The sequence below is a fragment of the Balaenoptera acutorostrata genome, chromosome 1 (genome assembly GCF_949987535.1).
Source record: "Balaenoptera acutorostrata chromosome 1, mBalAcu1.1, whole genome shotgun sequence".
Classification (NCBI taxonomy): domain Eukaryota; kingdom Metazoa; phylum Chordata; class Mammalia; order Artiodactyla; family Balaenopteridae; genus Balaenoptera; species Balaenoptera acutorostrata.
In genome coordinates this window covers 143,091,179-143,116,716 of record NC_080064.1, presented here as the reverse complement: position 1 = coordinate 143,116,716, position 25,538 = coordinate 143,091,179, and the positions used below count along the sequence as shown (strand labels likewise).

Genomic DNA, 25,538 nt, shown 5'->3' with positions numbered 1-25,538 from the left:
ATACCTACCACCTCTTACATCCCACTGTGTTAGGTCCTAGGGTTACAGTACTGAATGGCATAGGGTCCCTCTCTACTATCTTATGCTCTATCTTTATCTCTTAGACTTAAATTTGAAGGGAAAAAAGTCTGGATAACAGTGGAAGTTGATATTATGGTCAGGCATTTTAGGAAAAGAGCGTGCTAAATCTACCCCCAAAAACCTAGAAGCAGTGGTATACTTGTAAACCGGCTCTGGTAGGGAAGGGAAAACCCAATTTGGATTATTTGCTGATTTCTGTAGTAAATATTCCCACCACGGTTGATTTCAAGCTATCGGTAGTTTATCAACTGGCTCAAAAAATTCCTGAGAGCCTCACAATTGGCTCTCAATTGGGCTAAGTTTGTCAGGGTGTTTTTCTTTTTTAAGCAAGATCCAACTATATGCTGGCTACAAGAAAAGCACTTTATTTTTTAAAAAATTATTACTATTATTTTTTGGCCACGCCACGCAGTATGCAGGATCTTGGTTCCCTGACCAGGGATTGAATCTGTGCCCCCTGCAGTGGAAGCATTCAGTCTTAACCACTGGACTGCCAGAGAAGTCCCAAGAAAAGCACTTTAAATGTAAGGCATAAATAGGTTATAAGTAAGGGAATGAAAAAAGGTATTCATGCTAACACTAACAAAAAGAGAGCTGGAGTGGCTGTTTCAGATAAATGTACTATATCTGAAAGTACATTTCAGATAAAAGAATATTCCCCAAGGATAAAGAAGGTCCTTTCATAATGATAAATGGGTCAATTAGTTGAAGGACATGACAATCCCGGAAAAGGTTAATTATAGTAATAGAAAGAAGACCACTGGTCAAGTAGATCTCCCGTTGAGCTGCAATAGTACATTTGTTGTTGGTTCTCATGCAAAGCTGGGGATGTGGAAAGTCAAAGGAGGGTAAAATTGGACTTCCCACCATTCTGCGGCATAAAGGTTTGAGTTGATTTTATTTAAAAGAAGAAACAAAAGAACTCTTCTTAAATCCTAAATGTTTGGTTGTGAAGCAATTCATAAAAATTACACACAAAAAATTTTGTTTGTTAAAGTGAGATTTGGAACAACACAAAAGTCATCAAGGGAGATGAGATTTGTTACTATCAATCCCTCCAGGCTTATCTCAGGCACTTTCTCCATCTTATTAACCTCTAGTCCAACTTGCCTGATTGCAGTTCTTAAATTGCACCATCCTCTTTCTTGTTTTAGGATTCTATACAGACCTAGAAGTTGCTCCCCTCCTATTTTGCCTACCTAACTTGCTCATTTCTGAAAACTCAATTTTATGTCATTTTCTGGAAGAAGTCTTCCCTTACCCTCTTCCTTGACTAATTATGGTCTCTCTGCAGTTACCACTGGGATCACTCATCACAATTCTATAAAAATAGCAAGAATACTGGCTAACACTTTTATGGCACTATTGCCAAGAACAGTTCTAAGATGGTTTATATGTATTAAGACAATTCTCACAACAACCCTATGTGATAGGCACAATTATTATTTCCATTCTACAGATGAGGCACAAAGTCACTTATGCAGGATCCTCCAGTTAGAAACTGGCAGATTCACATCCAGGCAATTTGTCTCCAACATCTGTGACTCCATTTTCTGTCTTGCCCTCAAAAATGTAGGTCTCATGAGAGCAGATCATATGCTGCATAGTTATTACTGTATGTCCAGCACCTGGCAAAGTGCCTGCCACACACTGTATTCTCGAAAAGTGCCTTGAACAAACAAATGAATGAATGAATGAAGTAGTTGAATAAATCTATACTATGGAAAAACAACATAAGGAAGTAGTTTTGTAAAATGTGAGATCTCAAAGTGCTTGAGACTGATCATTACCTACATTTTCTGGCTCCTTGAACAGAATGCACTGGGCTCACATCCTTTCTAGGTGGGACTGCTGGACTTGGCTTTGCACCCAGGACCTGGAGTTCTTGCTAGACCCCAGGCTAACACAAGCATTGAAACCAAACAGAACCCTGCGAGGCCTTCCTAGGGACAGACACCACCCTCCACCCCATGTTCCCTTCCTCTTGTTTGTAGAAAAGCTTTAGCATCCTAGGCCTTCCCTGAGTTCCAAAGAACAAATTTAATCAGAGAAGTGACAAAATGCAGAAACAAAGGAAAAGAATCAAGCAAGATAAAATAATAGTAGTTTATCCATACAACAAAGTCAAGGACTTTTTGTTCTTCTTCAAGGGCTATAGATAATATTCTGGGCCATATCCCTGAGTTGTTTTACAGACACTAAAACCTCCACCAGGTGAAAGAAGTTAACTGCATGCTGACCACCAGCACGTAGACCCCAGACCAGTTGGAACCAGAAGGTTGATGATGTTGACTCCAATTACCTCACTACCAACCAATCAGAAGAATGTCCATGAGCTGATCAGGTACCCTGCGACCCTCTCCCTCACCTTGCCTTTAAAAATCCTTCCCTGAAAGCCAATGGGAGTTCAGGTCTTTTGAGCATGAGCTGCCCATTCTCCTTGTTTGCTCTATGTTGGATGCCTTGCAATAAAGGCTGTACTTTCCTTCACCACAACACAGTGTCAGTAGACTGGCTGTACTGCAGGTAGGTGAGAGGGTCCAGGTTTAGTTCCATAACAGCATGACACAAAGCAGTAAGCTCTGCAGCTTCTTACCTGGGTTAACCCCTGTAGCTAAAATATCAACAGGGAAGAGGAGTAAATAGAGAAGTGACTTACTTTCCTTGTTATTGTGTACTTCCAGGTGAAGATAGTCTTCAAACTCCTGGCGCTTTTGGGGATTAGACATAAATCTGCGGTATTTACAAAATCTCTTGATAAAGCTGATCATCTTCAGCCAGCCTCTCTTCTGGGGAAAGAGAAAGGAGTATGACATATTCATTAGCATAGCCTGCTCTTCACTGAGGTCTACTATGTGCCAGAAACTTGACATTCATTACATTTAATGCTCACAACATCTCTTTTAAAAAGAACAAATTTTAGCTTCAATTTAAAGGTGAGGAAACTCAGGTCAAAGAACTTGTATAATCTTCCCCAGAATAAGGGGCTGGTAAGTGGAAGATTCTGGCTTCACCCAGGCATGGCTTGGGCCATTGACAATGCTCTTTCTACCATAGTCTTTCTACAGTGAAGATTTGAGATGCCATGATTGGGAGAGAGTGTGTGAGAGCTAAGAACAGAAAGAAACAGAGGACAGAGATAAGCATGACTCACAGGAAGGGAATAATGGCTCAGGCAGATTTTGAAATGTTGAGGAAATAAGGAAATGAGTAAACCATTTCTAAGCATTATAAAAGAAAAATATGATTACATGCACACACTCATACACCCCCCCACGCCACACACACAGGGACACACAAATATGCATGTTATGTTTCTTCATCTGTTTCTTAATAGATACCCAGTGACCATTCTCCAGTTTATTTACCCCTTGATAAACTGATACTTAGAGCCTGAAAGATCTAGTTGATCAACTAGTTCAATTGTCTCATTCTATAGAGAGGGAACCTCAGTGTAAGCATGGCTTTAGAGAGCCAGTGGTAAAGCAGAAAAACCACTGGATTTAGTATCAGAAGCTTTGAGTCTGGAGCCTAGCTTCACCTTAACTGGGTAATTTGGATCAACTTTCTTAACCTATGTCTCAATGTCTCCATGTGGAAGGTAGAAACAACAGCCTTCAGGGTTATGGTGAAGGTTAGTGATAATATATGTAAATCACTATGTGCAGTGCTTGGCACAAAGTAGGCACTAAGTACATGCTGAATCCTTTTTATACTTTCTTAATTAAGAGCAACTGGAAGACCTGAAATTAAAACAAAGCATCCTGATGTGGGGTGCAATATTCTTTTTATTCTCCCACATCATCATTCATGGTACCCTGACATAGAGCTGATACATATATGGAGGAAAGGAAAAAGAGAAAGGAGAGAGCAGCACATTTTCATATCTGGGGTATTGTGTCAGTGGGCATAGGTGTTATTTTTTTTCACTATTCTAATATAATTGTTTTTATTTCACCTAGTGTGTATATAATTTTATAATGTTGTGATTATAAAAATACAATTTGGGGATCTGCTGGGTTTAAACAAATTTTTTCTCACGTCTTTTTTTTTAAATTGAATGAAAGATTCTTTAAAGTCTATAGTGCTTTACAATTTTCAAAAGTCTCACACACATGATGTCATATAATCCCATAATAACACTTCCCCCCCCTCCCCTATATTGCCCCTGGTAACCATTAGCTTGTTCTCTATATCTGTGGGTGGCACAGGCATTATTTTCAGAGATACTTTAGCATGATCTTTAGAGTCAGATAGAGCTGGGCTCATATCTTTCTGTTGACCAATTCTACAACACATTGAGCGAGTGATTATTTAAGAGGAGCATGTATTTTTTTTTCTCAAACCATATGAAGAGACTTTGCTGATAACATTCCTGTCTCCTCTTTCTTTTCTTCTTCTCTCCTCCCATGAGAGAAAGAATGAGTTAGATAATTGATGAGTTTGGAAGAAGGAAATGGGCATGCTTTGCTCTTTAGACTTTTGCATTCTCTCTGGGAGCTGCTTATCTGCAGACACCTATGCTCAGGGCTGCCCTTTGTCATGTTGTAAGGGGTTCACCCAGGTAAGTGGAGGCCTAATTGTTCCTCTATGTCAGTGACTGGACATGGAAGTAAGTAAGGGTGCAGAGAGGATTATCAAACCCACTTGGCTTCATAGCCAATCCATGTCCTCCAAACTAGTTTTCAGCAGTAAAAAAACCCTGACATTTTGATCTCCATGTGACCAGCCCCTGTGCCTATCACTCAATTAGTTCTAATCACAGATAGTGAAGACAGGGATTTCCTTAAATTCTCGCTGCAACAATTCCTCTGAGCCTCAGATTCCTCCTTTGTAAATGGGGATTTGAAAGCCTATCCCAAAGAGTAGTTGTTTTAGTGAATAAATAAGCTAAGGGTGAAACATTTTATGTGGTCAACAATGCCGAGGCAGTGGTTTCCTTGTCCACAATGTCTTGTCTTCACCAACTTCCTCACTGACCTGGGATTCCTGCAGGTAAGTTGCTGTCTTTGAGGGTTTCCTGGGCGACGCTACTGGTATTTCAGTTTCCTTCTCCAGAGGATGAGGTGGAAAGAGATCTTGGTAATCTTTAAACCTGCCAGCAGGAGACCAAGACTATCAAAGAAGGCAAAAACCTGGCACATAAAAGGTAACAGTCCAGGAAAAAGTATCACAGCCTTTGGAGGAAGGGGGATTAGGGGAATGGTGCGATACTCAAAAATACTCTTCTTACCATTCCAATCCTTTGCTCATGTCAACCTGTTCTTCCTGATCAATACTGTAGTGTTCCTTGCTCAGGCAGGTGAACAGAAATGTGTGTGTGTGTGTGTGTGTGTGTTTGTGTGTGTGTGTGTGTGCAGGTAGGCAGGTACGTAAGAGGGTTCAGGATAAGTTTGGCTTTTCTTTTGCAGGGAGACTGGCAATGAACCATGAGAGTGGATTATGAGACCAACGTGGCTTTCAGAAGCCAATGAGCAGCTCCAGGGAAAAACCGCCTTCACGCAGCAACACTCACCACTTTTTTTCCAGAGATTTCATGACATAGCCCTGGAGCATTAACAATGTTGTTGTGCTGACATGATGCATGTGAGAGACTTCTTTGATAATCGGGGCATCACACTGCAGCATTTCTTCTAAAAAATGCAAGAGAGAGAAGAAAATTCATCATTTTCTTGTGTACCATTTCTGAGTTAACTGGGGGTGTTTTTCATCTTAGGGCCTTACAGTTCCTTATTCCCAATCTGCTTAGACTCAGCTCTCCACAATTTGTTTGAAAATCTCAAAAGCACATTTGCAATGTTATGTGTAAGCATACTTGTAGAGCAAATACTGTCCTAGTTTAGTTCCATTAGAATTTCAAAGATAAGTGCTTAAGGGGATAGAAATGTTTAAAGGACTTCATTTCTGCAGTTAGTTTGAAGCTTTCAGTTTAGGAAGAGAGCAGAAGAATAAAGGATTCAAGTTAAATGGCTGAGGCAGATGGGAAATCCAAGATTACCAATAGGTCTTCTAAGGGCAATATGATCCTTCAGGTGTTCAAAGACTACTGTGTTCATTAATGAGACTTAAAAACTTATCGAAGACAGGATCTGCATACTCTTCTTTCACTTCTAGCTCATTCAAAATGATGCACAGAACTTGATATCCTGAGACTCAACAAATAAATATTACTTACAAGTAAAGACTTGTCAATTTTACCTCTTTTTCTACTTTCATAAAGTTTATAACCTTATCTTGGTTTACCACAAGCAAAACAAACACACACACGACCTATCTGTTCATCTGTGTCAAAATAGGAGGCTTTATCTTCATTGTTTTGCAATAAGTTTTGTTTACCTCCAGGATGGGATCATGCTCACCCCCTTTTGTTTTCCTCTAGAATTATAGATCAGTATTTTACTTGCAACTTCTTCTGGACAAGATGAATTTACATGGGTCAGATTTACCCTCCCGCCTTAGGCAAGAAAATAAGACAAAACCTATCAAACATTTTCAGGGAGACAGTTCTCCTTTTCGGTACTTTTCAGTACTCTTTACAACCCATAGATGGTGGACACTCCAGCTTTGCATGCTGCTAAGTCTTGCTTTTGTATTTAACTCCAGTCTACTTGATCTGAGCATCAAATGACTTGAGTTTGAATTCAAGTTCCACCAACTGGACATGTTAGTTAACTTCTCTGTGTTTTACCTTCCTCATTAGTAAAATGGAGTTGTTTATTCCTACCTTTTAAGGATTAAATAAAATCCTATTTTCAGGATTGAATAAAGTTAAATGAGAGTATATATTTCACATATTAAGTGCAAGTGTCTTGCACTTGGCTTCTTTTACTAGTAGTATTATATTTTGGATTTATTATTGTAGTATTATTTTAGTTTTTCTACAACAGTTTTCTTAATTATTATAAAAAATGAAATACTAACACATGTTGAGAATTTAAATAAAACTCCTGCTTCAGGATTATTAGCACATTCTGATTTTAACCAACCATCCATTCTGTCTTTTCAACATTATACTTCAGAATGGTTACATATAAAAGAACAAGAAGACATACGGTTTTTTTAAACCATGCTTCTTTCTTTCAGTTCTCCTTTTTTTCTTTAAGAAAAAGAATGATAACTTTGATTTTTTTTCTTTTTTGAAATACTGTATGTTATCAGTTATGTGTGGAATCTAAAAAATAAAATGAATGAATATAACAAAACGTAAACAGACTCACAGATATAGAGAACAAACTACTGGTTACCAGTGGGGAGAGGGAGGGGGGTGGGGCAAGATAGGAGTAGGGAATGAAGAGATACGAACTAGGCATAAAATAAACAAGATACAAGGATATATTGTACAGCACAGGGAATATACCCTATATCTTATACTAAGTTTAAATAGAGTATAATCTATAAAAATACAGAATCACTATGTTCTGCATCTGAAACTAATATAATGTTTATTAACTATACTTCAGTTTTAAAAAAAGGATTTATTAATCTTCTCTGCTTTCACTGTCCCTCTTGATATTTGTCTCAATACTGCCCCATGTGGACGCTACTTTCTTCTGCTCTCTCAGGGAGAGAGCAGGCTCTTTCCCAAACTCTTCTCCTAAGACTCCAAAAGGGAAGGAAACATTATCAGGAGAGGAGAATGCATACCAGGAGAGTTTTTGCCGTGGAAGAAAGTCTTGATCATGTCTTCAAAGAGAGACTTGTAAATCTTTTCATTTGTCTCAACGCTGATCTTCTTTATGGCTACCAGGAATTGCAATGGGCTTCCAGCCTTCCGTTTTCTGAGGAACTCCCTGAAGAACTCTAAGTGCTGTGTATTTAGGAGGACTTCTGTCAAGTTTCTGGAAGACAAGAAAGCATCATTGGTGGAGAGAAAGGGATGGTGACTCTGGATTCTGCTCCAGTTAGGGAATGGGAAATGGTACCTCCCAGGCTGTGAAGCCTTTAACCGTGATTGAAGAGCGGGGTGAATGTATTGGTTACTCTCCTTATTTCCTTGAAGATTAACTTCTATGTACCCATCGTAAGCTTGGTGTAATCATTTGACAACTCCAGTGGAAGAAGAAAAGAGGTATTTTAAAGGGGACAATTTTTTTTCCTAAGGAAACCTTCTTTTTACATTATGGATTCGTTGGCAGTCATTTCAGTGAAGCAGAGCATGAGTGATCAGCAGTTATTGATCAGTATTTCTAAATTTCCATTGCTGATTTCTTCTTTCACTGTTCTTTACATACAGGTGTCCCTAATGTTTCAACTCAATCCTCTTTACTTTTGCCTTATGATTTTTTCCTGCTGGGTAATCTCTGCATTCTCTGTGGTTTCAGTTTTCATTCATAGGAGGAAGTGGTTTCAATTTTCATTGATACGGTGAAACTATATCTCTAGTTTCTGTGAGCTCCACTTCAAACTTTCAGCTGCCCACTGAACCTCATCATTATGTCACTGTCATTGTTTAAACCTCTCTATACAAATGCACAGGTTGTCCAAATTGTTCTTCTTCCATTACATACCTATCTCATTAAGAATGATGTTAGCTATAGGTTTTTTATACATGCCCCTTTTAAGGATGAAATGATTCCCTTCTAATTTTATTGAGAATATTTATCATAACTTGGTGCTGGATTTTGTAAAATGCTTTTAATTCATCAATTGAGATAATCATGTGAAGTTATTCCCCTTATTTTATTAATATGGCACATTGTATTAATTTATTTTCAGATGTTTAAATCAACCTTGCGTTCCTGGAATAAATCCCACTTGGTCATGCTATATAATCCTTTTTATATGTGGTTGAATTTGGTTTGCTAATATTTTGTTGAGAATTTTTATATCTAGGTTTGAGAGGGATATTGGTCTGTAGTTTTCTTATGATAACTTTGGCTTTGAGATCAGGATAATACTTGCTGGCCTCATAAAACAAGTTAGCAAGTGTTTCTTTTTCCTCTATTTCCTCAAAGAGTTCATAGACGACTATTGGTATTATTTACCCTTTAAATATTTCATACGTTTCTCCAGTGAAGCCATCTGCATCTAGATTTTTATCTGTGAGATTTTAAATTATGAATTCAGTTTCTTCTCTTGTTTTAGAGATTTACTCACATTTTCTAATTCTTGAGTCAATTTCAGAAATTTGGATATTTCTAGAAATTTCTCTATTTCATCTAATTGTCTAAGTTACTCCTTGCATTTTCTTATAAACTTGTTAATTTCTGTAGGGTCAGTCGTCCTCTCTTTTGATCCAGATTTTGGAGATCTGTGTCATCTCACTTTCCGCCCTTTGTCAGTATAGCTAATGGTTTATCAATTTTGTTGATCTTTACAAAAACCTACTTGTGCCTGGATTTTCTCTATTTTTTCTCTTTATTTTATTGATTTCCATCTAATATTTATTATTTACTTCCTTCTACTTCTCTTGAGTTTAGTTTGAAAGTATCATCTCACCACCTTTAATCTCCATTTTTTCTTTTTTATTGAAGTATAGTTGATTTACAATATTATATTAGTTTCAGGTGTACAGCATAGTGATTCAATATTTTTATAGATTATACTCCATAAAATTAAAAAAGTTATTAAAAAATAATAGCTATATTTCTCTGTGATGTCCAATATATCCTTGTTGCTTTTTTATTTTATACATAGTAGTTTGTATCTCTTAATCCCCTAGCCCTATCATGTCCCTTCCCCCTTCCCTCTCTCCACCGATAACCACTAGTTGGATCTCTACATCTGTGAGTCTGTTTCTGTTTTGTTATATTCATTCATTTGCTTTATTTTTTAGATTCTACATATAAGTGAGAATGTAGAGTATTTGTTTTGTCTGTCTGACTTATTTCACTAAGCATAATACCCTCTAGGTACAGCACGTTGTTGCAAATGGCAGAATTTCATTCTTTTTTAGGGCTGAGTAACATTCCACTGTATATGTATTTACCACAAACTCTTTATCCATTCATCTGTTAATGGACACTTAAAAATGCTTGATATAATTTCTAGCCTCTTAAATTTGTTGAGACTTCCTTTGTGTCCTAGCATGTGATCTATCCTGGAGAACATTTCAGGTGCACTTGAAAAGAATGTGTATTCTGTTGTTTTTGGATGAAATGTCCTGTTGATACCTGTAAAGTCCAATGGCCTAATGTATCATTTAAGACCACTATTTCCTTATTGATTTTATGTCAGATGATCTGTTCATTGATGTAAGTGAGGTGTTAAATGTTCCCTATTATTTTTTAAAATTAATTAATTAATTTGGCTGTGTCGGGTCTTAGTTGCAGCCCATGGGATCTTCATTGCAGCATGCGGGATATTTCATTGCAGTGAGCGGGGTCTTTGTTGCGGCACGCAGGCTTCTCTCTAGTTGTGGTGCATGGGCTCCACAGCACTCAGCCTCAGTAGTTGCGGCGTGCGGTCTCTCTAGTTGTTGCGTGCAGGCTCCAGAGTGTGCGGGCTCAATAGTTGTGGCACGTGGGCCTAGTTGCCCTGCAGTATGTGGGATCTGATTTCCCTGACCAGGGCTCAAATCTGTGTCCCCTGCATTGGAAGGCAGATTCTTAACCACTGTGCCACCAGGGAAGTCCCCCCTATTATTATTGTATTGTTGTCAATTTTTTCCTTTATGTCTGTTAATATTTGCTTTATATATTGAGCTATTCCTGTATTAGGTGCATATATGTTAAAGAGTGTTATATCCTCTTCTTGTGTTCATTCCTTTATCATTATATAATGCCCTTCTTTGTCTTGGGTATAGGCTTTAAAAAAATTCTATTTTGTCTGATGTGAATATTGCTACTCCCACTTTCTTGTTGTTTCCATTTGCATGAAATATTTATTTTTTCCATCCTCTCACTTTTAGTCTGTGTGTGTCTTTAGCTCTGAAATGAGTCTCTTGTAAGCAGCATTTATATGGATCTTTTTTTTCTCCAATCGGCCACACCATGTCTTTCAATAGAAGCATTTAGTCCATTGATATTTAAAGTGATTATTGATAGGTATATATTTATTGCCATTTTATTACTTATTTTCTGGTTGTTTTTGTAGCTCTTCTCTGTTTTTTTCTTCTTTTAGTTTCTTCCCTTGTAGTTTGATGTTTTTCTTTAGTGGTATGCTTGTGTTCCTCTCTCTAGTTTTTGTGTATCTATTTTAGGTTTTTGATTTGTTGTTACCATGGGATTCATATATGTTTCCTTAGAACTATTTCTACTTTTAGACAGATAGTCCTTTAAGTTCAAACACATTCTAAAAGATCTACATCTTTTACTCTCCCACATTTTATATTTTTACTGTCATAATTTACATCTTTATGTGTGTCCCTTACTGATATTGTAGTTCTAGTTGATTTTACAAATTTTTGTCTATTAATATTTGTACTAGCTTATTTAAGTGGTTGATCATCAGCCTTTACTATATAGCTGCCTTTACTAAAAGGATTTTTCCTTTTCTCTAGATACTTACTTCTTGTTATAGCCTTTTCTTTTCCACTTAGAGAGATGCTTTAATGTTTCTTTTAGGGCAGGTTTAGTATAAACAAACTCTTTCAGTTTTTAGTACTAATGAACTCTTTTAGTTTTGTCTGAAAAGTCCTTTATCTCTCCTTCAATTCTAAATGTTAATCTTGCTGGTAGAGTATCCTAGGTTGCAGGTTTTTCCCTTTCAGCACTTTGAATATGTCATGCTACTCCCTTCTGTCCTGCAAAATTTCTGCAGAAAAATAGGCTGATAGCCTTAATGGGGTTCCCTTGTATATGACTGTTTTTCTCTTGCTGCCTTTAGAATTCTCTTTATCTTTAACTTTTTCCATTTTAAGTATGATTTGTCTTGGTATGGGTCTGTTTGGGTTTACCTTGTTTGGGACCCTCTGTGCTTCCTGCACCTGAATATCTGTTTCCTTCCTCAGGTTTGGGAATTTTAGAGCCATGATTTCATCAAATACATTTTTGACCCCCTTCTCGCTCCTCTTTCTGTGACCCCTATAATGCAAATGTTGGTACACTTGATTGTGTCTCAGAGTTCCCTTAACTGTTCTTATTTTTTAAAATTTATTTTTCTTTTTGCTCTTCTGATTGGGTGACTTCTGTTATTCTATCCTCCAGATCGCTTATGAGTTCTTCTGTACCACCTAGTTTGCTGTTCATTCCTTATAGTGTGTTTATTTCAGTTTTTGTATTCTTCAGTTCTGACTAGTTCTTTATATTTTCTAGTTCCTTGTTAAAATGATCACTGTGTTCATCTATTGTTTTCCCTAATTTAGTTAGCATTCTGTTACTAATGCTTTGAACTCTATCTGGTAAATTATTTATTTCTGTATGATTAGTTGTTTTTTCAGGGGGTTTGTCTTGCTCTTTCAATTGAAACAGATTCCTCTATCTTCTCATTTTGCTTAGCTTTCTCTCTCTCTACAAAATTAGGTGAAACAGTTACCTATTAGAGTCTTGAAGGGCTGTCCTTGTTTGGGAGTGTCCCTATACAGTCTGCATGTGCCCAGTGGCTTTGGTGGGAGCACTGGATCTGATGTGAACATAATTTATGTCTTTCTTCAGGGTTTGTTGGGAACTATCACTTTGGTATGAGGTGGGGCTAGAGATGAAAGGGCTAGGTCCAGAACCAGGTGTGAGCCAGGGCTGCTACTATGCTCAGTGGCCACCACCACCCTGTCAGGAGCAGAGGTGAGTTCCACGTTGCTGGAGCAGAAGTCCTGATGGTCAGGTCTGAATCGGGTCCACTCCCTTTAAGCGTGTGCTGTCCTTCCTCCCAGCACTGGTATCTTTATTTAGAGGAAATCAATACTGGAGAAAGACAGGCTGGTGCAGGCACTTGGGTGGGCTGTGGCAGGCACTTGGGTGGGCTGTGGCAATCTGGCTTCCATCCGAGACTGGATGCTTCTGATGCACTGCCTGTGTAAGTGCCAGTAATGGCTGCCCCTGTCCTGCCCAGCCATTTCTCTGAGTCTGAGCTGCCTGTGTGGCAAACAGCCAAACTCTCTCCTTGGTCATGGCAGCCCTTGCCCCAGTGTGGAATTGTGTTTTGAAGCAAGTGAGACTGGTGCAGTCACTCAGCTCAGGCTGGGGTGTGTGCCCAGGCAGTTGTGGGAAATCAGCCAGCAACCTGTACAGTTTCAATTCACCCTCTCTGCCCTGTTTTGGGAGTAAGCAAACATGTGCATGTTCCTCACCAGCAGAGTCCAGGCTCCCCAAAGCCCTCCTGTTAGTCTCACTGGCCCTCCAACCAGCCAAGTGGACTTGTCTTCCCAGGGTCAGAGCCCAGGGCTGGGGTGCCCAATATGTGGCTTGAACTGGGAGGATCTCCACCTGTGTAATCCCCTCCCTCTTCTGAGTCTCCTCCCAGGGCCTGTGCTTCTCTTGCCTTCCTACTCAATTCCATGTGGATCTTTCTTACAACTTTAGTTGTACAGGGGTCTTTCTGCCAGTGTCCAGTTAGTTTTCAGTGAGGATTGTTCCACATGTGGGTGTATTTCTGATGTGTTCATAAGGGAAGGTGAGTTTTGCATCCTCCTACTCTGCCATCTTGATCTCTCTCCTACTCTCCATTGCTTCTGATGTGAATTAAATTTTAAGCTGGTTGTAGTTCATTGAATGATATCATTTTTATCTTGCAACATTTTTTTTCTGTTTATCTTTCAACAGTTTGACTATGATGTGTCTAGGTGTGGATGGATCTCTTTGAATTTATCCTACATGGAGTTCATTAAGCTTCTTGTATGTCCTGATTAGGGGGTTTTATTCAAATTTGGGAAGTATTTAACTATTAGATATTAAAAAATTTTTTCTGCCTTTTTATCTCTCTTTCCTCTCTTGCTGTGGCTCCCATTATTTGTATGTTGGGGTGCTTGATGGTGTCTCCCAGGTCTCTGAGATTCTGTTTATGCTCATGTTTCCTTATTCTTTTTTTCATCAGAGTGGATAATGTCTGTGGACCTATTTTCAAGCTCACTGATTCTTCTGCCAAATCAAATCTGCTGTTGATTTGTTCTAGTGATTTTTTTTTCCATTTCAGTTGTTGTAGTTTTCAACTGCAGATATTTATTTGGTTCTATTTTATAATTTCTATCTTATTGATATTTTCTATTTGATTAGTCATTGTCATTATATTTTCCTTTAGTTCTTTAAACATGTTTTCTTTTAGTTCACTGAACATACTGCTTGGAAGTCTTTCTTATTCCAATATCTGAATCACCTCAGGCACAGTTTCTATTGACTGCTTTTTTCCCTCTGTGTATAAGCCATACTTTCCTGTGGGGCTTTTTTTTTTTTTTTTTTGAGGGATGGGGTATGTCTCATAATTATTTTAAGTAAAATTTTTGGAGTTTACAGAGTTCTGAAATTTTTTGATAGGTTTGTTTAGTTTTATCATTGATTTTCTGGGGAGACAATTTGTGAAGTTCTTACTCCACCATTCCAGAAGTTTGTCTCTTCCTTGTCAGTGTTTTTAAAAGCTGTAACTTATTTTCCACTTCTATTGCCACTGTTTACTTCAGGCCTTTAATATCACTTGTCCAAACAACAGCAACAAACTTCCAAATATTCTCCTTTCAATCTTCAAGTCTTTGACCCTTTATACTATCATTTCTATTTCTGCCACAGTAATATTTTAAAAATACATATAATAGGTATCTCTGTTACCCCTGTCCAACAAACCCCAGTGAATCCTTATTGCCATTTAATAAATACAAATTCTTTAATAATTCACTCAAGACTTTCTTTCAGTTATTTAGTCTCAATCTAGCTTTCTAATCTTATGTTTTATGTTCCTTCACCCTATGCATTCTGTGCTTTAATACCACTGGTATTTTCAAGTCTTTGAATATTATTTTCATATTTATGAGTTTATATCTTTGTGTGATTTCTTCAGCTTAGAAAATACCCACAAAATACTCCCATTGCTTTGTAATTAAATTTCTACATGCAGCTCAGGGCCGCTTCTGATACTGTAATTTTCCTAATCCTCACTTAAGACTTCCTTCTCTTTCCACTATGCTCTCATAGTAATTTTCCAATACTTTATCCTAATATTTTAAGGTTACTATTGTATTTTACTTAGTTATGTATTAGAGTAACGACAAGGACTATGTCTTAGTTTTTGTATCATTAGTAACTACAGAGTGTCTGGGACATAGTATATGATCAAAAACTGTATATTACATTAAATGAGGGCTAGGAACAAGGATTAAGAGATTTGCAACTGTGGTATCCCTGAGCCATTCTGTTGTGGTCTTAAGTGAAGGCATGAAATTGGACTACATGACCTTGTATATTCTCTCTAGAATGTAATGATCTTGTGAATATATGATTTAGAAAAGACTTCTGTGATACTCATGCTCAACTAAATTGGAAAATAGGTATTTCTGTAGACATAGTGGAGAGTGGTGAATAATATAAATTGGAACAGCAAAAGGAATAAATGATTGAATTTCAGGGAATAATTTCAGTTCCTTAAAGGGATAAATGATTGCCCTTCAGGGAATAATTTTAGTTCCTTGAAGGAGAGGAAGCTCCATCTAGAGTATTTAGAAGAGACAGAGGACTTATAACACTCAATGAATGTTATCAGTAAATGAAAGCATACTTCTGGAAGCTTTATCTATGCACAATATTCTGCCAGTGACATTGACTTCCAAACTGGTATGTGCTAATATATCTCTATCATCTTTAAGAGGACTTTTTATATAGCCAGAGTCATTAAAAGATAATACTGAATTTAAAAAATAAGTGGCTGAATGAATGACATGGATTATAAGAAAAATATAGTCAAGTCGAAAAGGTGGAAAACATACCTAAAAACTAAAGAGCAGTAAAAAATAGTGCATGGTAATTCTTGGTGCTGTATTTTGGGGGTTTAGTATTTCAGAGGAGATGGAAGTCATAGCAGATATAAAATTGAAGAACTTTTTATGTAGAGTTGGAACTTGTGCTAAGGTAAGTGGAAAGAAAGGTGAGTGGGCACTCCTGAAGGAAGGGGCCACAGAGTTGTTGTCTAGCCATGGGAACTTACCAGTGGCTGACTCTAAGACTGATTATAAGAGGGAGAGACAAGAAGTAAGGAGCCAGTAAGGAGACTACTACAGCAGTATGCAATCCAGAAAAACACAAATGGCAAGGACATATGTACAAAGATGTTTCTTGGGGTAACATTCATAGCAATGAAAAGTTAAAGATAATATAAATGTCCATTATAAATATATAGTTAAATAAACCATGCAACATCCATACTGTGGAAGAAGGTAGACCTATTCATACTGACATGAAAGGATAGCTATGATAGTTTATTAAGTTTTAAAAAGTTAAAAAAAAATGAAAATTAACAAAATAAAAAGTTATTGTATAATATATATTGCATGGTGCCAATTTTAGAAAATAAATAATGATTTAAAACACAAAGTGTGCCTGTGCATGTACCTATGATTAAGGAGAGCTTGTGCCTGGATGTGTTGCTGTGGCCAGATCCTATGTCTTACCTGGGTCTTATCAAAGGCTTCCTTATATTAGTCCTTTTAAAGAATGACATTCTCCTATGTGAGGGAGAAATCTTCCTTGGTTCTCTGACAATTTCTACTGTAAAATCTAAAAAAAATTACAAAATTGGGGAACACCATGTTATAAAGAACCTTGCAGACATTAAGAAGGAACAAAGTAGTGAGGACATTTATCATACACTGAGTGCATGTAGAAAAACCACAGTCCCCATAACTGTTGCCATCTCAGGCCATTAGTGTGAGAAGATACTTAGGGATGATTTCTACCCCTAACGCTAATATCAGTCCAGACAGTGTTTCTAAGTCTTCTGGCCATTAGACACAGAGCCTACCTTCCTCAGAAGACTGCTGAGACCAAGCAGTCCTTCTCGTTTGAACTCCAAATGTCATCCCTCCCTCAGTCAGCCATGTTTTACTAGACCGTACTCCGTATGACATTCAGTCTCCCTTGGCACGTCTGCTGTCCCATCCTAAACCCTTCCACTTGCCCTCTGGAACTCCTACTTTGCAATCAGCAAACACTCACAAATTCTTGACCTCTTTATTAAGAGTTAGTTCCCTCCATCTTCTTGCTTTAACTGAAACATTCTCTTATCTGAGGACACTCCTTCAACCGGAAGCTTCTCAAGTGGTATTCTATCACACCATACAGAATTTAGCATGGGTGTCTGGCTCCCTATTGTCATTTAGAAACCATTATTTCAAAAATACATGAAAACATTACTATCGAAGAATAGTAGATTCCAAGGATCTCAGTATTAGAAGAGCCCTTTGAGGTTAATATTGTAGAAGAATATATAGACTATCAACTCATTATGGGCAGGGATGATATTACTCATCCTACCACCCCAAATCAGAACATGGCATAGTTTATCCTTTAAAATATTTATTAAATAGAATGTACCCCACAGGAAATTTTTGTGTGGTTTGGTAACACTTTTAATGACAACATACAAAAATGACTGAAAACAATAGAAAAATATACTCAATCTAAATAAATCCAATTGAATCCAAACAGTGGAAAATTAGATATAAAAAAAACAAAACAAAACAAAACAAAAAATAAAACACCCCCAAACATCTCCCAATACAAAATACCTAGAAATTTCTGCATAAACACACACACACACTTTTACACTCATAAGTGTGTAAGAAATTAAGACAAAACAAAATAAAAACATAGAGATTAGAAAAAAGGGAATGTTAAAAACCAGAAACATAAGCTGACACCAATGATTTAGTTGTCTTAGAGGCATTTGCAGTGCTAAAGCCACAGTAGGACAGAAGACAAGGCCATAGACCTTTAGAAAATGGGCAAAAAACCGTTTAGTATTGCTTTTACTCTTGGGGCATTTGATAACTATGACAATTTCTACTGAGAAATTTAGCAAAGCTTTGGCAGACTTTCAGAGCAGAAGGGGACAAAAAACTGCAAAACAGCAAAGGATAGGAGACTCTGTTAAACACCCCAGGATTTCAATTGGGACCCCAAGGAGTAAGGGAAACCAGAAATAGCTCATCCATCAAAAGGAATGAAAGCTAGCTTTGAACCAACTCAGTCCCTAAGTGGATTAAGGTTATTAGTTCAGTGTATGCCCGAAGTAAAATAAAATCCTCTCTAGAGTAAAATAATATCACCCAGAGAGAGCCTCAAATCATCTCTACAAATTTATACCAAAAATGGTCACAAATAAAGCAGAAATAATAAGCTACTTAAAAAAATTTGACCAAAAACCAAGGGGAGAAAATATGACATTTGACATACAGACACATATGGATATATCCAATAGACATAGGAAATCCAAATGTAGACTTTAAAATTACTATTATCAATATACTTGAAGGAATTAAAAGAGAAGAAAAATATCAATGTAGACTGAACATCACAAAAAAGAAAAAAATGAAAATTCTAAAAATAAAAAGTTTAATGATGAAAATTTAGAAAATTAAGAAAAATAGTTCGGGAATTCCCTTGGCACAGTGGTTAAGAACCCACCTGCCAATGCATGGGACACGGGTTCGTTCCCTGGTCTGGGAAGATCCCACATGCCACAGAGCAACTAAGCCCATGCACCACGACTACTGAGCCTACATGCTAGAGCCCGCGAAGCACAACTACTGAAGCCCTCGAGCCTAGAGCTCATGCTCTGCAACAAGAGAAGCTACTGCAATGAGAAGCCCGCACACTGCAACGGGTAGTAGCTCCCACTCGCCACAACTAGAGAAAGCCCGTGCACAGCAACGAACACCCAACGCAGCCAAATAAATAAATAAATAAGTTAATTAATTAATTAATTAAAAAATAAAAGAATAAAAGGTTTAATGAGAAACTACACTGCTGAAGTGAGAATTGTTGAACTAGGAGTTAGATCAAAATAAAATATCCAGATTGAAACATATAGAAAAATAATATGAAAAATACAGAGAATAGCATATAAGACATATGATTAAAATGTCAAAAATATATGTAGTAAGATTATTAGAAGGAGGGAAGAGATCAAATATTTGAAGAGATAATAACTGAAATTAAAACTGACAAATGACATCAAGTTGGAACCGCAAGAAGTCCTAAAGCCACAAAAAGCATAAATACTTAGGCACATCACAGTAAAATTGCACAAAGGCAAAGGCAAAGACAAAGACAAATAAGGGGGTGGGAAAAAAGAAACACTTCCTTCTACTAACTAATGTGAGTGAAGACTGAAGGCTGACTCCTCCAGATGAACTAAGAAAGCCGAGAAACAACGGAATAATAGCTTCAAAGTGCTGAAAGAAAATAACTACAAGAATTCTACATCCAGAGACTATGTTCTTCAAAAATAAAATAAAAACATTTTTTATTAACACTAAAGGAAATAAAAAAGGGTGTTCATTAGGCAGAAAAAATAATAAGTCTGGATGGCAGCTTAGAGGAGCAGAAAGCAATGAAAAAGAAAAAAATAGTAAATATGTGAGTAAGCCTAAGTTAATATTGATTTATAAAATAATAACACATATGCAGTAAAAGTACTAATTTGCATTAAACTTTAATGTAACAAGGATGCATTTTGAAATCATAGAGTAGCCACTAGAAGAAGAAGAAAACATGTAAAAGTAACATACAAACAGAAAGAACATAGAATTATTAACAACAACAACAGAAAAAACCCAAGCCCTTAGAATCTAAAAGAAAGCCAAAAGCAGAGAAAAAGGAACAAACAGCAGAAGGAACAAGTAGAAAATGGTAAGGCGGCATTTAAAACTTAAAATAGGAGAAATTATAGTAAACGTAACTGGACTAACTACTTCAATTAAAATGCAACTGTCAAATTGGACTTAACAAAAGAAAACAAATACAAAAAACGATTCTGCTTAAAAGAGGCTCACCTTAAATATAAACAAGAAGGTATTAAAAAGTAAAAGAATGGAAAATGATGTAACAAGCAAACACTAGCCAGAAATAAAGGGGATAACTACAAAAAAAATCAAAGTAGACCATAAAGTATGGAGCATTACCAGAGATAATTACTCCACCAGGAAGCTATAACAACTCCAAAATTTGCTTACATCTAGTGGTATAGCCTCAAATAACAAGAAGGAAAAATTGAAAGTCTTTTTCCACGTTCTCAACAACACTTGTTATTTCTTGTAAACTCTGAACAGCAAAGGAAGCCATCAACAAAATGAAAAAGCAATCTACTGAATGGGAGAAAATATTTGCAAATCATATATCTAATAAGGGGCTAATATCTACAATATATAAAGAACTCATACAACTCAACAGCAAAAAACCCCCACAAACAACCTGATTAAAGAATGGGCAGAAGATCTGAATAGAAATTTTCCAAAAAAGACATACGTATGGACAACAGGTACATGAAAAGATGCTTAACATCATTAATCCTCAAGGAAATGTGAATCAAAAGCCATAATATCATCTCACACCTGTTAGAATGGCTACTAACCAAAAGACAAGAGATAACAAGTGTTGGTAAGGATTTGGAGAAAAGAAAACCTTTATGCACTGTTGGTGGAAATGTAAGTTGGTGCAGCCACTATAGAAAACAGTACTGTACGGAGGTTTCTCAAAAAATTAAAAATAGAACTACCACATGATCCAGCAATTCCACTCTAAATATTGACCCAAAGAAAATGAAACCCTAACTCAAAGAGGTATATGCACTCCCATGTTCATTGTAGCATTTCACAGCATTACCTACAGTAGTTAAGATATGGAAACAACCTAAGGGTCCATTGATGGATAAGGAACATGTAAGATAGATATATATATGGACAATGGAATGTTACTCGGCCATAAAGAAGAATGAAATAATTCCATTTGCAGCAACATGGATGGACCTTAATACTTATATTAAGTGAAGTGAGTCAGACAGAGAAAGACAAATACCATATACTGCCCTCAGCTGGAAGAGAAGGTGCTTCACTCAGGGAAATGCCTCTTCCACAGGAAGCAGCGGGACCAGCCAACATAAGCTTGGCATACGCTACGAGAAGATGTATGAGATTGATGCTGAGGGTGCTGGATCAAAGGGGATAAAATATAAAGTTGGTTAAGGGAGAGTTGATCAATATGGTCACATGCTTCCAGGATTTAGGGTTTCAGAGCCTGGCAAGGATCTGGGAGTTAGTACAATGTTGCTAGGCTGGTTCTTAGAAGTTTGGGTAAAACAATGGCCCACACTAGTAGACACTCCAGTGGCCAAATAAACGGCTCAGGAAGACATCAAAAGACTCATAGAACTGAGCATGCTACAGAGGATAAATTACATAATGTCCCAAAATCCAGTAGCCAACAATGTTCCACAGAGGTCCCAGAGAGCAAACCTTTTACTAAAGAAAAGAAAAAAGCATTGTTGAGAGCAAACTAGCATCACTGAGAAGCTTAATGGTGACTTTCTGTGATGAAAAAAAATAGCCATTTTGAGTTGCTGTCTTGGCATTTTGCAGTATGACAATCCTGCCCACACCCAGAGTCTGGATTCTTTAAATAAGGATCGGAGCTTAAAATAAGACAGATAAGATATAATAATAAGATAAAATAATCCTTATTCCTTAAATAAGGATCGGAGCTTAGGTTTCCTGCCTTGCTTTTCCTGAGGCACCTTTTTAAGTGACCGCTTGGAGTTGAGCCAAGAAAAATTAGCGACTGCAGCTCCAACCTCCTTACCCTGCTTGCTCTCTCTCTGCCTGATCGTATGTGACTTGGGACAGTACTACCTTTCCCCTGGCTCACTGTGCCCCCGTTTGGGGACTTGTAAGAAATTAACCAGTAAGTAGTAAACTTTACTTCCTTTGTGTGAGTGTATTGAACCTGCATCTTCAATCTAAACAGCTCTGGGGTTTTCACTTCCCCAAAGTGGGAGCTTGGGTGTCCAGGGAGCTGCCTGCCAACCCCATGTGCGTGGCTTGTGCTTTGTCATTCAGCAGGTCATATCCTTAACACACTATCTCTGGGTTTTCCAACACAATTGGTGACAAGAATGGGACGGCGGACATAGTTTGAACTCTCATAGCATGGCTTTTAGCTACAGCTGGCTGACTAACTTCCTCTTCCAGGCTGCCGAGTCTCTGGGAGGGAACCACTGCTGGCTGGTGGTTTGCGGAGATGCTTTGTGCTGCTGAGTATGCTGTTGCTGGGTGTTACTGTGGATCCCCACCCTAAATTGTTGGCGGTGTGAAAAGTCAGACTCCCCATTAGACTGGGTATAGGGTCTGGAAGTGATTGGCTATATTATATGTGAAAGTCCTGGCACTGAGCCAAGATGAGCTAACTGGGATGGTAGGTCTCTGCTTCTTTCCCTCAGGCAAGGACCAGGGTATGGACTAGCAGGTCCTGGAAGGCCAGGAGAGTTCCCCTAGATTAGCGCTGGAAGGGGAGACTGGCTGCTGGACCTACTGCATCAGTAGTTGAGACTAGGGTCTTGAGCTTGGAGAGCCTGCTCTAACCCCTGACAGAGGAAGCTCTACCAGGGGCACCATGGCACCCCAGGTGGGCAAACACTGGTGAAGCAAGTGCCTCCTATGTTGCTGCCTTCCTTGCTGCTGTCCCAAATCGTCCCTTGGCCCTGTGGGATATCAGGAATCCCACCCCTCGTGTGGTGCAGCAAAACAGATTTTGGCTAAACATGGGACCCCCAAGTACATAGTACCAGTGCCTCGCATGTCCCCAGAAGAGGTCAAAAACTACCAGATGCTTGTAAGACCCCCTGCTCAAAGGGCTTGGGCCTCACTGAGTGAAGCGGTATATCAACACGCCTAATCACTGGTGCTTGGTGCTTGGGAGATTTCCTAATACATTAGCTAACATTGCTGATGTTATCGGGAGGAGGTGAACCCCGACCCCTTGGAGGTTGATTGAGACACCCTAGTAGGGGAGGTGGCAGCATAGGAGTTGGGGAAGAGACAACCTCCTCCCCAGGTGTTCCCCATCACTATCCATTGTACCAAATTGTCCAACAACAACAAAAGTGAAAGAGAAAGAGACACGTAAGTAAAGTGTGATAGAAATGCAAAATTCTCTGTACCAAGTCTAAAGATTGAAAATACTTTAAATTTCCATGTTAATTCTTTGCACATGGCATTTATGTCTTTATTATAAAATATGTTATCATATGCAAGTGGCTTAAATATTGAGCCTTTCAAAATAAAAAAATTTCTTCCATTTTTAGTGTTTGAGAAAAATGCATTTCTGTGGAGAAAGATTTCCTTTTGAGTTTTGTAAAAAGCCATGTCAATAGCAGCCAGCCCCGCTCTGTGGGAGAATGCCATCACCCCTCAGAACACTGCAACCCTGGCAGTGGAACCCAGGATCCTGCACCCTGACTTCCTGCTCTAAGGTCCTGGAGGTTCCCCTTAGTTTGTCCCTTCTCTAGAGGACAATCACCCACATACTTTATCCATTGGGACACACAACAAACATTTTATGTCACTCATTGACACTGGAGCCCAAGTTACAGTGCTTCCCAGGAACCCCTCCAAGTATAAGTGAGGGGTACCCTTTAAATTACAAGGCATAACAGGAAGGGTAGTGGACAGCATTCAACTTCCATTGAACGTCACAATTGGAATGCTTTATTAAAAACATTTTAGTGGTGGCGGCCCCATTGGTCCTACCCTTTCCTGTGACAGGTATAGATCCCTTGATGTGTCACCACACCATCTGGAAAAAACCAAAACTCCTGGCCTTCTTGGTGGGAACTGCCCTTTGGGAGCCTGTAAGACGGCCACACCTGATTAAGACGGTAAATGCTACCTAATACAGTTTACAATAGGACTGAGGGATTGCAGCCCGTAATTCAAGATTTATCAAAGGAAGGAGTCATTAAATACACCATTTCTCCATTCAATTTCCCCATTTGGCTGGCATTAAAACCCCCTACTAATGAGTGACACCTTACTACCTTACTACCGAAATATAAACACTCAGGTGCCTCCAGGAAGGCTCCTATTTCCAACAATGTCCCGTTAACTAAGGACATCCAAAGGGCTCTAGATTCACTTTGCCGTGAATCTAGCTAATATGTCCTATTCAATATTGACTGCAGTTTGCTTTCATTTTTGAAGGCACACAATATACCGTTGCCCGGTGTATTGGGCTATATTAACAGCCTGGCTATTGCCCACAATTTGCCAGCAAGACCCGGACACCCTTACAGTGTCCTTTTTCTCATCTGGCACTATGTTGATGACATCCTAATCTGGTGCCCCTCGGAGGATGTGGTGCACGAGACCCTAACACATACAACATAGAGGTGGGGCTACTGCCCCACATAAAGTTCAAGAGCAAGCCACATATGTGAAATTTCTGGGCATTAATTGGTCCTCTAAAGGAAGGGACATTTTGTTTGCAGGTAAACGTCAATTGTTTACAATTCAGCCTCACACAACATGTCTTAGGCCCCTTCATTTAGGCCACTGTCATTTTAATCTCAACGCATACCACGCTTGTCCATCATTCTTAGACCCATTTATGCAATCCCATGGAAATCCACATTTTACTGGAGACAAGCTTAACAGCAAGCTTTATAGGTGGCACAAAGGTCAATTCATCAAGCCCTCCCCCTGATTCCCCTGGCTCCTCCTTTTGGGTTGAGGCACTGACCACCACGGACTATGCATCCCACACCCTGTGGACTAAACACAGCTCTTCCTGGTTGCCTAAGGGCTTCTGGACCAGATGGCTGCTCTCCACAGCCACCCCTTACACCCCCATAGAGCATCTAACTCTGGCTGCTTACTGGGCTTTGTTAGAAACAGAGGCTCTCACGGGAATGGAGAACGTGTTCTCCTACGTGCCCGTTGTTCCTATTATGCTGTGGATAAGAGACGTCTCCCAACAGCAGCTCAGCACTACCATATCCACCTCCTTGTTAAATGAAAATGGTACCTGACAGGATTGGCAGGTCTTTCCAAATACAGGAGGATGTGGCTTCCCCACTCCTCAACCCCCTGCCCACAGACCTTGAAGAACCAGTGATGGCGCCCGTCGCTAGGCCTCTGGTGACCTGGGGTAGCCCCTGGGAAAAGCTGACGGAACAAGAAAAGGAGACCAGACCGTGTACTTCATGCACGGCAGCACCACCATCGTACGTGGTGGAGCCTGTTGGAGATGGCAGTGTCCCATCCTGCCAGTGGCGCCACGCTTATCAAAGACAGCAGGTTGGGGTCAGCTCAGCTTCCTGAGCTTGTGGTGGTACAGATGGCCGTGCAGAATGCCACTGCCCGTGACAAGCCTCTTGTGCATATTTCTACTGACTCACAAGCACTTGCTAACTAGCTAGTGGTTTGTTAAGGCCAACGGTAGCGGGACGATTTTTACATTCAAGGCTGTCTCATTTGGAGTCCCCTAATTTGGAGGGATGTTGCCCAGGCACCAGTCACAATTAAGGTTACACATGTTTCAGCAGACATAAATGCTACCACTCCAGAGGCTGTCTTTAACCTCAAGGCTGGGACCCTTGTCCAAATACAGGTC

The 25,538-nt window shown here is 38.8% G+C and overlaps 1 protein-coding gene across 1 annotated transcript in view; it reads right to left on the bottom strand.

The window, feature by feature from the left end:
• Nucleotides 1–25,538, bottom strand: part of LOC102999071 (regulator of G protein signaling like 1) — an 83,457-nt gene that overhangs the window by 9,904 nt on the left and 48,015 nt on the right. The window contains 5 exon segments of the mRNA XM_057558721.1: nucleotides 2,741–2,870; nucleotides 5,062–5,176; nucleotides 5,597–5,714; nucleotides 7,726–7,919; nucleotides 16,547–16,652. Of these exon segments, the coding sequence (XP_057414704.1) occupies nucleotides 2,741–2,870; nucleotides 5,062–5,176; nucleotides 5,597–5,714; nucleotides 7,726–7,919; nucleotides 16,547–16,652 (663 nt within the window).